This window comes from Camellia sinensis, chromosome 6 (assembly GCF_055761805.1).
Source record: "Camellia sinensis isolate YWXY chromosome 6, ASM5576180v1, whole genome shotgun sequence".
NCBI lineage: Eukaryota > Viridiplantae > Streptophyta > Magnoliopsida > Ericales > Theaceae > Camellia > Camellia sinensis.
This window is the reverse complement of record NC_138966.1, coordinates 141544142-141558836: the sequence shown is the minus strand read 5'-3', so window position 1 is coordinate 141558836 and position 14695 is coordinate 141544142. Positions and strand designations below refer to the sequence as shown.

At 34.1% G+C, this 14695-nt stretch overlaps 1 protein-coding gene across 1 annotated transcript; it reads left to right on the top strand.

The window, feature by feature from the left end:
* The first annotated feature begins 9675 nt into the window (after window positions 1–9675).
* On the top strand, window positions 9676–12664 carry LOC114309248 (uncharacterized). The gene is made up of 6 exons (XM_082876512.1): window positions 9676–9723; window positions 9823–9891; window positions 10569–10736; window positions 10842–11448; window positions 11588–11984; window positions 12100–12664. The coding sequence occupies exons 1-6, from the start codon at window positions 9676–9678 to the stop codon at window positions 12662–12664; spliced, it is 1854 nt and encodes a 617-aa protein (XP_082732638.1).
* The last annotated feature ends 2031 nt before the right edge of the window (window positions 12665–14695 follow it).

Here is a 14695-nt window from a genome sequence, read left to right as displayed (position 1 = left end):
CAAACCAACCACAAACCCATCATTCATTTTTATGTGCAAATTCCATCTAGAATGATGTCATAGTCACCCAATTGGGTTAATTTTACAACGTTAATGTTATACCTAAACGATTTTTTGAGTATTTTTTATGTAACAAGTAATTTTGAATATTTCGTTTGGTTTTAGGTTTTTTGCTAAAAAATAAAAAATAAATAAAATTGATTACATAAGTCAATAAGATAAAACATTACATTTAAACTATAATCATTATATTTTTTTCTCTCATAAAAGTTAAAAAAGCCAAACCAAATACAAAAAAACTAGTTAAAAAAGTCAATACTAAACGAAAACTAAATATAGGAAAAAAAAAGAAGAGAATATTATGAGATAAGGGCACACAATATATATGCTATTAGAAAAGAAAATCCACTCTTGTTCGATGGCCATCTCTCTTAGACACAAATTAAAGGGTGTTTGATAATATGATTTAATACTTAAAATTGAATTGATTAAGTGATAATCAATTAAGTTTTATAATTGATATCATCTAAAAATTTAAGTATCTCTTAAAATATAAGGTAAAAAATTAAAAAAAAATTTAAATCATATACAACTTACTTAATTATAACTAAATTTATAAATATTAAATATAAATATCGATATACACTATTATAAACTCACTGCTACCACCACTATCATGCCACCGCTACCACTACCACCATGCCACCACCACCACTACCATCATGCCACCACTACCACTACTACCACCACAACCACCACCATCGCTACCACTACTACCACCACAACCACCATAGCCACCACCATCGCTACAACTACTACAACCACAACCACCACCATCATATCACCACCATTACTACCACCACCACCACCATGACCAGTACTATCACTACTACCACCGCCACCACCATGCCACCACTACCACTACCACCGCCGCAGCCACCACCATCACGTTGTTACCACCACTACTATTAGCACTTTCATCACCATTGTCATTATTACAATGAACATCGCCATCATTTTACTATTACTATCATCGCTACCACCGCCACCGCCACCACCACCATTATTACCATCACCATCACTATCACCATCATCACAATATATAAATTAAAATATACAATTTAAAAATAAAGAATTTCAAATTTTATCTTACACATATTAAAGGGAAAATTATGCAAATAGTCTCTGTACTTTACACGATGTGTCAATTTGGTCCCTGTAGTTTCCATTTACTCGATTTTGCCCTTTAATTTAACGGATTGTGTCATTTTAATCCAATAAATAATGGTTGTTAAATTAATTTAACAGAAAATCAAACAATGTGTCAGTTTGGTCTTTGTATTTTCCACAATGTGTCAATTTAGTCCCTGTCAAAATCGAGAAAATTGAAACTACAAGGACCAAATTGACACATTATTTGACCTTTCGTTAAATTAATTTAACAGTCGTTATTTATTAGATTAAAATGACACAATCCGTTAAATTAAGGGGTAAAATCGAGCAAATTGAAACTATAAGGACCAAATTGACACATTGTGTAAAGTACAGGGACTATTTGCATAATTTACCTCATATTAAACAACTATTTTAATTCAATACTTAAATTTTTATCAAATAGCTTATCAACTTAAAAAATTTAGTATTTAGTTTTTAATACTTAATTTTCAGTGTTCAGTTTTCAGCTTTATCAGACACTACCTAATTTTTCAATAATATTAAATCAATTTTTCTTAAATCAATAATGTAAGAGATCAAAAACATTTAGACACAAACTAAATTTTCATCTATATGCTCTGATACTACTCTTTATTTACATATTTATCCACAAAAATTAATTTAAAATTATTTTAATACTCTTCAAATGTGGTTATATTGTAAGCTTCTTGTTAAAACTGTTATCATACCAGCTAAGCCTGTTGAAATAAGTAAAATGACATAAAACTAGCTATAATAGTTAACCAGCCTCTTTTAAAGAGCTCTTAGAAATACTCTTACAATGAATTTAGACCATAATTTTTTTTTAAATATTTTTGTGTGTTAATATTATTGGATTTCCAGTCTTTAATAATTATATTTGTCCGTTTAATTATCATTATTATTATTTTTTGAGAAATGCTGCGATGTGCAATGCATGTCGTTTGTAATATTACTACAAAATTACGTAAGTTTTCTCAAATTTACATAATAGACTTGTCCAAATTTATGTTCAATTTACACATTTTATGAGATTATTTATATAAATTTATGAAAACTTACGTAATTTTATGATAAAACTATATATAATGTGTACTGCACACCGAAAAATTTCCTTTATATTTTTGGACAAAAGAGCCACTAGTTCTTTCATTCGTCAATCATTACATTCTTCTCATCCTTTGATTTTTCTTTGTCTGTCAAACTGTCTCTGTTTTCCCTTGCGTCAAGTTATATCTAATATTATATATATCTATATTGTTGGAGGGAATAAACTCACCCACAATGAAAGCAAAATATGTAGATGAACAAAAATGCTAGAGGTCCCAAAAATTCTATTAAAAATTTTACCAAATGTCTCACATGGGTGTGAGACTCACATGGGAGCCACATTGTGTGGGTCCTACACCCATGTGAGACATTTGGTAAAACTTTTGGTAGAATATTTGGGGTCTCTAGCATTACTCGTAGATGAAAGAGCCAAAGTAAAAACAACAAAAAAAAAATTAACACAAAAATATAGGTGATTCAATAAATTCCCTAACATTAAAAGGTTTTTTTTTTCTCACTCTCTCATTGTGCTGGTATCCTAGCACAAAACTCAAAAATTTAGTCAGAATTTAAATCTTAGAGAAATTACAAATCAGGAGGACAATAGAAAAATTGTTACACCATAAATGAAATTTTTGTAGTGTAAACAAAAATGGTTTGCACCATGAATATAGGAAACTGTAATGAACCCCCAAATAATCTATTAAATTTTTTATTAAAGCTCTCAGTATGGAACCTACACAAATCTACATGTGTGTGGATCCTACACCTTAATAAAAAAAATTTAATAGATTATTTAAAATTCCTAACTTAACTCTTCGCAATTTCTTCTTAAATATAAGTGGGTTGTGAGGTTAGCAACACTGATGAGAGAGTGAGAAAAATAGTGAGAAGTGTATATATGATACATCTTTTTGAAGGTAAATATTACAGAATTTCTCAACAAGGTTCCCTCTTTTTCAACTTCACTCACAATCCTCAACTTACACATTACATCACAATGTATATAAATATGAGAAAGGTTGAACAAAACCCATAGAACTACCAAGACCAATCACCAGAAAAATGAGTACAGCTTGCCCCAAAAATCCATCTTCCACGTCACGCAACCAATTATGGTACCACCAAGAGACAAATGCTAAAAGTGGTATTGGATCATTTGTTTAACATTAGAATTAAAATAAAAGAGTTGGACTCACCTCCTATCCAAATTTAAATCTAATTAGGCTGTGGGGCCTATCATGGATATAGTTTAGAAGATCAAAACTGTTATTTTATTAGGTCCTACTTGTATATCATTTACAAAAAGAATTACGTGGATCCGATATTCGTAACTCCTTCGTTTTATCGAGTTTGTCTTCAAAAAAATTAATGGTCAATGTGTTTTAAAAAATAGACCATCAATTTTTTTTTGGTATAAATACGATAGAATGAATGAGTTTTAAATATCGGATCGATTTTATTTTTTATTTTTTATAGATGATATACATGTAAGATTCAACAAAATGAACGATTTAGATTATTAAAACAAGATCCGTGGTGAGCCCACGAGTCCAGACAACACCCTCTAGTGTAGATGATGGACTGGAGAGAAGCCCAACCCAAAATAAAAGTGTTTTGAAAATAGTAAATGCTAACAAGTGTCTCATGGCATTAATTGTTTAATGTTCGGAAGTGTGTAAAAAATCTTTTAAAAATTTGTAAATATGTTAAAAAATGTATTGATTTCAATAAACATATATTAATTTTAGTGAAAAGTGTTTTGTGCTTTTTAATTTTTTTGTCTTTTACTTGTACCTCAGAAGCAATGCCTCTTTGAAAATATATGAAAATATTAAAATGTTAAAATTAGTTTGATTTGATAATCATAACTTTTTTCATTTTATTACATTTGTCTCCAAACAAATGAACGACAAATATATTTTTGAAAACAAATTAGTCTTGTTTTAGAGATAAAATAAAAATATTACTATTATCAAATTAACATATACATTAAGTGTCTTACAAGATGAATAGTTTAGATTATCGAGACGGGAACTGTGGTGGACTCCACAGATTCAAGTTCTTTCATGTTGAGATGCGAACATGAGAAAAACTTAACCCTTAGAGGTATATAAAAATGTTAAAAGATGTATTAATTTTAATAAATAATGTATTAAATTTAGTAAAAAATATTTTTATCTTTTTAATATGAGAAATTTAGCCAAAACCCCTCCATTGGATCCTTGTTTGGTGAAAATGATAACCTTAGTTATTTTGCTTCATAAACCCCTTAAGGAAGAGATGCATAATTGAGCAAGGATAGAGTAAAATTTCTTTTTTTCTTTTTTTTCCTTTCTTGGACAATATTGCCCATGCATATATATCTCATAGAACTCTTTTGATAATAGACACTTTTATTTTATTTTATACAAGTTTAAAAATATTGTGTACGTGTATTTTTAGTTGGTTTATCTAGTATGTACTATATTTTTTGTAATAGTAAAATGTTACTATGAATCTGAGTAACATGTTACTTTTTACGTCAATTTCGATAGTAAATTTTTTTATTTTTTAAGAATTTCATAGTCAACATAGATCTTATGTAATAGATCTTGAAGAGAGGATTATAAAAATATTAATTTTATTAAAAACTGTCATTTAGATCAAAAGTTATATTATTTTAAAATTTATAAATTACTCATTAAGTATATTTTGATAATAGTGATATGTGTTAGACTTTTTAAGAATTTTTTTTTATACTTATCCTTAATGCATTAAAATTTCATTATGGAGAAATTTTGACCAAATCCACTTTTATTATATCTCAAGAGCATTTATAAACAAGATCCATAAACTATTAAATGATGCAAATCAAGCACCCATTGCACATGATCCCTTAACAGATAGAGCGGTACAGATTGATGTGAATTGATACGGCTTTAACTGATTGGATGGTATTTTGCACGACTCTATGCGTAATATATGTATTTGCACTTGGTGCCCATTACTCTTTAACTCAAGTTCCCAATAAAAACATTAAATTCTGGTAGAGATTTGAAAATGAAAAGATAGGTGAAACACAGATTAAATGTAACTATATTTTACTTACATTTCACACTTTTTTTTTTCCTTTTCAAATTCATTCCAAATTCATGAACAAAATGTTGGAAAATAATGGTTTTTCGACAGCTTTAATTTGAAATTAAAGTGGAATCCAACCGCCGGTTGAGGTAGGTCTGGGTGGTTTTGCATTCTCTCAAGTGAGAAGATTACAATATAAAAATGATAGGCCAAAACCATTGAGTCGTGAATGAGAATTGTCTCATAAAGTGAGCATCAATAAAGTTGGGCTTAGATTTAGACTTATTTTGGTTTGGATTGTGCCTAGGCTTGTGTTTGTGCATGTGTTGGGTTTGGACTTGGACTTGGACTTGGACTTGGATTTGGACTTAATCTTGAGCTTGGGCTAAGTTATGTTGTGTTGGGCTTAGCTTGTGCATGTGTTTGACAATTAGGTTTGGATTAGGTTGTGACCCAACATTAGTATCCATTTTATGACCCATCTAGTTAGTTTATTCAAACATCATTATATACATATTTATTTATATATATTAAGTACATGGGAGGTTTAGACCTTTGTAACTCTCATCTTTTGATGATGGAGTTGATGATCATATTAGTGGCCATAGGTTTTCAACCTTTGTAACGCTAGCCCTAATGATTAGAGTTGATGGCCTTGGTTAATGGCATTTGATAGCCCTATTGATGTATAGTGTTCATGGCTAAGGATTCCCCTGCTTATATAAATAGAGACTTTTCCCTTCTAACTTGGTAGAATAATTTTGGAGAGATATTTGATGAAAAATGGAGATGGTGTTTTGAGATAAAAAGTTAGAGATGGCTTTTTAAACCAAAGAACAAATTTTCCTATCTTCTTTTACTAGCCTTTTCTTTGGTTCTTGTTAGAGAAAGTGCATTCATTATTAAGTTTGCCAAAACTATTCAGAAGATGCTTCTGTATTAGTTGGTTTCGATCGTCGTATCTTGGGAGACAGACGCCGGCGTACCTCTAGCCTCTATCAGGAGATCGTGCATCTATTTTAAGGAAATTGTCTAGTGCAGGCTTTGGTTTGCTTCTTTTTTTATCATTTGTTCTTAATTTTTTCAATATTTACAAAGATGAGTTCTAATATTTAGTTATCGATGTTAATAATTTGTTCTATTAGTAATATAATCTAATTCATTTCTGTATTTTTAGTTGTATCACTTATTCTGTATTTCATCATTTTAATAAAAAATTATTTTGTCATTTCTATTTAATTTATTTTATATATATTTCATGTATTATTATGGAAAAATACCAACACAAAAAATACAGTCAACCCAAATTTACATGCACCGTAACTAGTATACAAAAAGATAATAAGCTATAGATGCTCCTTTCTTCATTTTCACATTGTTTGCTTGGTGTTTGATAGTAGCACAGGTTATCATAATACTGCCTTGAAGGTAGTAAAGTTTTTCAACCCTTTGGTCTTTTAGTAACACTTTGCCACCCGGAAGACACGAGCTTTTTCTCTCTGCGCTAGAACCTACAACACTTAGAATCCAATATTTTAAGAGTTAAATCGATTTCATACAACAACTACTCTCTAACGGAGTTGCCACTTTAGACTATGTGAAGTCTAAGGATAACATTGTGGATCCGCTAACCAAAGGGTTAAATCGATTGTTAGTAGAGAAGTCGTTAGAAGGAATGAGTTTAAGGCCTTTAGTGTATGGTGTTATTGGAATGAAAACCCAACCAAATTGATTGGAGATCCCAAGATCTAGGTTCAATGGGACAACCTAATTGCGTGTAACGGTGGTATGTCACTAAGGAGGTTAAACCTTCGATTATTCCTTTAGTAGTGATACCTGCAAGTGAAGAGGTTAAGCGGGGTTTTTAATGACTCTAGTATGTTGAGCAGTTGAGCTGAGTATAGTAGGATACTCAAGTAGAGTCACTTATGTGAGTGTGAAGTGGGGCCGCTTCTATAAGAATTGACAATGCCGAATTCTTTAAACTACTCATTGAACCAGGTTAGTGTTCCAGGGCCAAACCAGACACAATAGTGAGAATAAAATGATGGTTGGAGTATTTCTTGTGTGAGGTCTAATGTCTTGGTTTACATAAACGACAGAACAGTTCAAGACTTTGTGTTTAGTGGGCAGCCAGTGAATCTGATAGACTTCACTAGGAGGGGTTCAAAGCCAAAAGCTATCTTTTTCGATGTAGGAGTTATTTTGTTGCACTCTCTATCCGAGTCTTTGTTGTTAAGAGTTGTCCGTTTGTTGTTATTCGGTTAATTTTTATTTATGTGGGAGATTGTTGAAAAATAATGATTTTTTTGGTGACTTTAGTGCAATATTAAAGTGGGTGCCAATCCTCAAATGAGGTAGATTAAAGTGGGTTTAGATTCTTTGTGATGAAATCTTTACACTACAAAAAGAATGACAAAAAATCATTGAGATTTGAATGAGAAATTGATTCATTAAATTGGTCTCATGAAAGAGGAGGTGTTGAGAAAGGTGTGTAACCTTCTATCCCACATTGATCGTAGATGAGAGCATTGATGGGTATTTAAATTCCAATTTTTGCTTAAGAGTGTGAGCCCTTTGGGGTATTCAAATTTTCCGAAAGAAAGGAGTTATGAATGCTGAAAGGATGGACTTGGCCAAGACTATGGTCTAAGTTGGTTATGCAAAAATTACCACACGGGGGCGCGCCACCTGCCCGGGCCGGGTTCTTGGGTCGTAGATCTTGGATCTTGAGGCTTGGGTTAGGTTGGGGCTGGGCCGAATAGGTGGTCCACCAACCTAATCTTTTTGGGCCAAGCCTGGTTGGTGGCTGTAGATATAGACACATGTGTATATTTGAAGTGTGTAACTCACACACATAAAGTTGCATCAGTTTTGTTGCATTTGTTAGGCAGTTTTGCAGAGATTTATTTATGCATTTGTTGCAGAAGGCTCCTCCTCTCTCTCCCTCCATGTGTATAAAAGGAGACACTTCTCCTTTAGTTTTCTACCCATAAATTTTGCTATCTTTGTGTTCTTCCAAAGTTCCAGTTTTTTTTTTTTTTCCTAGTGTGAGAGAGTGTTGCCTAAGTTCCGTTCGCTGAAGCTACTCAGTAGGTGCCTTGTTGTAACTGGTCCAACTGTTGTATGCTGGGAGACAGACGTCAAACAACTTCCAGCACCTCAATCGGTGAGGCGGCAAATCTATTTTAAGGAAACTATTTAATGCAGGCTTCGGTTTGATTTTTTTTTTGCCATTTTCTTTTACTATGTATTTCTGCTCAATCTATTTTTAATTTCTGGCATGAGTTTTTGTTCTGTAATTTGAATTATTAATTATGAATCTATTTGTTTATTTTATTTCACATTTTTTACAAGACTAACTTGCACCTGATATCGTTTGAACCTGCACCCCAAAAAAGTTAGAACCATATGAAATTGATGTTGAAAAAAATGTCTTGAAAATATGTAAAAATGTTAAAAAGTGTATTTGATTTCAATAAAGTTTATTGAATTTAGTAAAATGTGTCTTGTGTTATTCAATTTTTTTGTCTTTTACTTGTGCTTTAGGGGCACTTGTTAGCAAATTGATATTTTGTTTTACCAAACTTTTTTTTTTGTTTTTTAGAAAAATAGAAACAAAATTCAACCAAATATGGTGAAGTGAATTTCTCATATCTTACTTTTTTTTGAAACTATTTTTTAATGCTAATATATATATATATATATATGACTATTTTAGTGACCTTTTTTTATTTGTATGGTTTGCGTTAATATTTGTATTAAATTTTATTGTTTGATTTGAGTAATGAAAAAAATAATAACATTTGTATGGTTTAATTATTATTTTTATTGTTTGGTTTGACTTCCTATTTGTATGGTTGAATATTATTATTTTTATTCATATCGTTTGAGTTAATTGTCTAATTTTATTAATAAAAATAAAAAATAATATTTGAATGGTTTAGTTATTATTTTTATTGTTTGGTTTGACTTACTATTTGTATGGTTGAATATTATATTGTTTTTATTCGTATGATTTCAGTTAATATTGCACACTTTGAATATTATTATTTTTAATTTTTACGATTTCAATTAATATTTGGATGATTTGAATATTATTATTTTTTATTTTTATTACCACTAATTGGTAGTTTTCCCTTTTACATAAGTAATTTTAAATAAATGTTTTGTTCATATTAATTTCAGTCATACATTTCATTTTAATTGTGCAATGGTTTATGGGAAATTTATTGGAAAGTCCTATTATAGTAAATTATGGTCCATTTGGTCCCACATTTTTTCCCTTTGTTTGACAAGTCCATTTAGTGTGTACTTTCTTACTGGGTAGTCCTTTTTCAAATGTTAATAGGGTGTAGTCGGACAGATATGCCCTCACGTTCCAATTTTATGAGGATTCTTATGCGTTCATTTTTGGTATGTGCAAGTCACGTTTTGGGGGAGTTCAGGAAAGCAGTTTACATAGGTATCAAATAGCGGGGCTAGAGTTTTATTGCTTTCTGTTGTTCGGAGTAGGGCAACGCAGCTAGGGTTGCAGTGGGGGGTTACGTGGATCACTGGCTTCTACCGGTCATTTTTTCACAGGTACGTTATGAAACCATTTTATTATTCAACATTTGCACATTCAGGATCACTCAATATTGAGTCTGTCATTGAACATTGGTTTGGTGTATGTACTCATTTTGTATGTGTACCCGGTTCTTTTTTATTAGTTGCATTTATATGTTGTTACATTGTTGTCGGAGAATTTGCCGGTATACCCCGTTTGGTGATTAATCAATGCAATCGTTTGACTTCATTTTTTTTCCTGTTCGACTTCTATTGTTTTCTGTTATCACACATAGTTCTTATTGCAGGTCTATTTTCAATTGTGGGGTTCGCGTAGGGAAGGGGGAGTGTTTTTTTCTTTTGCATGTGAGGGAGGGGGGAGTGTTTTTTATTCTGTTCATGTGGGGGAAGGGGCGGATTGTATCATTTTGCACCAATGGTGCGTATTTATATATGACTTATACATCTTTCCCTTACAGATGGACGCATTTATAATGCTTATGTGTTGTTACCAATCTACGAATGTTGCGTACAACTCACAACCGCCACACACTTATGACAAACTAGCTGAATTTGTTTGTTCAAAATTCAAGGAACTCACCCCGGGGAACATATTATTTTTCTTCAAAATACCGGGGTACAATGAGTTCACATTACAAAATGACGTCGACGTGGAAAATATGCTTTGTCTTGCGTGGTCGTTTCGGTTACAGGTTGTCGACGTGGTTGTCAAACAAAATTTGCGTGCGGACACATGGATTCAATCCAATAATCAAAGTGTTAGCGGAAAATTATCGCTGCATCGCCCAAGTGAGTTGGACAATTTTGAGATAAATGATGAGGTTGACTTGTTGCAGACATTCTGCCCCCATAATGATAAGGTATTCATGTCAGAGTCATGGGCAAGTGGGTTCACTCATATATGACAACATTTTGAAGGTGGTGCAACTGAATTCCGTAATCTGTTGCGCAAATACGCTATTTAGTGCGGCTTCAAGTTCACTTATGTTAAAGATGACTTTGTCCGGATTACCGCCATTTGCGCAATGTTTGCAACGAAGGGCTGCAATTGGAATGTTCATGCAAGAAAATTGGAGGCAAATGGGTTCTTCTACCTCCGCAAATGGGTTAGTGAACATACCTGTGGTGTTGCTATACGCACGTCCACAAATCGGCTTGTTGGATCTGACTTGGTGGTCGACATCATGGCAGAGCGGATATGTGACAGGCCGCTCACACGTCTAACTGAAGTTATACTTGACATGAAACAAGATTACGGTTTGGACATAACTTACCGTGTGGCGTGGCTTGGGGTTGAAAAAGCAATGGGGGAACTATTTGGTGCGTATTCAATTTCATTCGATCAGTTGCGGTGGTATAGCGCTGCTGTGATGGAACACAACGCCGGCAGTTACGTTACCCTCGAGCACGATGAACACACCCACCGGTTCACAAAATACTTCATATCTTTCAAGGCATGCATCGATGGGTTCACCCACTGCCGTCCACTCCTTTTCCTTGATGCCACATTCCTCAAAGGTCATTTCAAAGGATTTTTAACCCTAGCAGCCACTGCGAAGGACGGCAACCAAGGTTTGTATCCCCACCAAATTTTCCTACTAACACATCATTCTATCATATATAAACATTTCCACCATTCACACATTCACGTTTGACATTCACAAAATATACTTTTTAACAATTGTTATGAACGTCCATCCATGTGTTACAGGGTTATTTCCACTAGCATTCGCTGTGCTCGACTCCGAGAACACGACAAACTGGTCGTGGTTTCTACAAAGCCTCGCACATGTTCTAAATAGGGACAGACCACTCACATTTATTTCAGATCGGAACACCGGGTTACTGGAAGCAATGCCAACTGTTTTCCCTAACGCGGAACATGCCTTCTGTTTGCAGCATTTGCAAAGAAATCTGTGTGACAGGTTGCGTTATACAAACAGTATGCACCGGGCTGGGTTGGTGAGCAAATTACCCCACTGCGCATATGTACCAACGGTTACCGCGTTCAATGATAAACTCAAACAATTCCACAAATCAGGCCGCGGTGTTGTATCCAAATTCCTTGCTACCACACCACCACAACATTGGGCTAATGCATTTTTCAGGTAAACGAAATGGGCATCACCATAATTCTCAACAAAATTCACCCTACACAATGTTACCAAACCGTCCACATCGTTCTACAATCCATAACACTTGTAACTCATTTTTAAATTGCAGGGGAAGACGGTATGGCGAGATGTGCTCAAATGATGTAGAATCATTCAACTCATGGATACGGGAGGCCCGTAATCTGCTAGTCACCAGGATGGTTGACAACATCAGAGCCAAAATAATGCATCAAATGTCAAAGCGTAGAGATGCATCCCAATCATGGACTGGTACAATATGTCCAAAAATGGAGTCCCGTTTGGAGAAAGCATTCAACAAAGGCAGGTCATGGCGAGTCAGCCAATCAAATGCAGACGTATACGAGGTCCACTCATTCTCTTCAGTTACAGTCAACATTGGCACCCAAACATGTTCATGTTTCCAGTGGCAACTTAATGGGTTCCCCTGCGCACATGCAATGGTCGACGTTAGGAAGAGCGGTCGTGATTTGAACGATCTTGTAGAACCCTACTTCCATGTGTCAGAATACTGTTCGACTTACGCCGCAAGTATCTTCCCAATTCCAACCGTGAAACAACCACCGTTTGATCCGCATGACTACCTCATCAACCCCCCCCGTTGTCAAACGCCCTTCCGACAGGCTAAAGAAGAAGCAGATACTATCAAGGGGTGAGCATGTGCAACAGATCCACTACGGCAGGTGTGGTTGCATGGGGAACCACAACAGGAAAACATGCAACGAGCCTATTTAAACCGCTCACGAAAGCCCAAATGTTCAACATTACAATTTTCAGTTTTCGTACCTACGCTGTGACAATGCCAAATAAATATTTATTTACGTTTTTGTTATTTTCACGAACAATCTCTATTCATTTTTGAGGCAATTATATAAAAAGTGTGCGACGACACACCATTTACGAAGATTCAATGTGTAACGTACACATCATATAATATGTGTATTACGACAATAGTCAACCCTCCAAATTTCACACATCCACACATTGCCAACAAAAAAAAGAACAACACATACTGTACCAACATTACCGTGGGACTAAAACAACACATTTTAATCACTCACCAATTTTCGAACATTGAATGTAAACAAGTTATTTTTTTGTAACAACACCGTGCCACATCCACGTAAATCGTTACTTACGTGTTTGTTATTTTCTGTAATTATGCAGTGCCACAGACGCATAAGATGTTATTTACGTGTTTGTCGTACAGTCCTAACATTACCCTGGGACTAAAACAATAATTTCGGAGCCACTTCCATCTAGAAAACACATTACATCATATTCATTCCTCACCAGACATTATCGTCTTGTTAGGTTGACATTACACGTACACAAACACTTCCCTCAAACGTCAACATAGCGTCGCACATGCTAGACACTACACTCCTAACACTTTCAGCAACCAAGTCATACAGAACATTTAAACACCATTGCAACCACAATGCCAAGCATAGTTACATCACACCCTTTTGTTTTAAAGTTATCACCACACATTCACATCACTCAACTGCATCCACTTCCATCCTACAAACGTGTGACGAAGCATAATACAGCATGACAAACATTTCACGATACGCAATACATGGTTTTCGTTCCAACTGACACGTTCTCGTCATTTTAACATGCCATTACACTGTAACAACCCTCGTCACTGTTTACTGATTAACCACTGATTACCGTTAAACTGAACTGATTATGACTGATAAGTGAACTGAATAAGCTACTGAACTGACCGACTGAAATTGAAACTGAATTGACTGGGTATACCTGTTTAATTGTAATTCTATCTGTTTGATTATTTGATTATCTGTTCGTGCTTTTATGTTTAAATTGCAAATTGAAGGCCTTATCGGCGGCCGAATCCTAAAGTAATTGATGATTTGTAATCCTTAGAATTAATGTGATTTTATGGTATATTTATCTGAAAACTGATTCGGTATGATTAAATTAGGTTAATTATTGAGAAGTTACATAGTTTGACTTAACTACAACTTTGCCATTTGAGTGAGCCACTACATCAAACCTTGTCTAAGGCTTAGTCTTGTATTACAAACATTTGCTCAGCCATTATTCTTGAGTGTATAGCCGACTAGAGAGGGAGAATAGGGAGGTAGAGTGAATTCATCTTGAATTGCTTGGAATCTTGAAGAATTGTGAGAGATTTGCCTTCTTGAGCCTCCATACCTCTAATTCAAGACTTAGGTAAGGAATTCCAACCCCTCCTTGTTGTATTTAAGCTTGTTCATGCGTGGTTCTTGAGCCTCCAGTGATTTAAGTCAAGTTTTGGTCTCATAATGTTGAATTGGAGCCTAGTTCATGTATGCATGCCTTTACTTTGAAGTTTTGAAGTTGTCCTTCATGAAATTGTACATGCATGCTCATATTTTTACAATAGACCATGTTTTCACCTTGTCTTTGAAAGAATTGGCTCAATAGAGCATGAAATTGAAGCTTGAAATGGTTTAAATTCATGCATGTTTGCATGTTCTTCATATTTATGGAAATTGGTTTGAATTGGATTTATTTGAAACACCCTTGGGCTTTGATTTTACAAATTGAGCTTTGAATCATGTTAAAGTATGAGTTTTGATGTGTTTTCTGGACAATTGGCCCTATGGTTTAAAACTTAGTTTTGAGCTTGAGGTTCAAATCTGGAATTTCCAGAATTTGGACTCACGCTCGAGCGG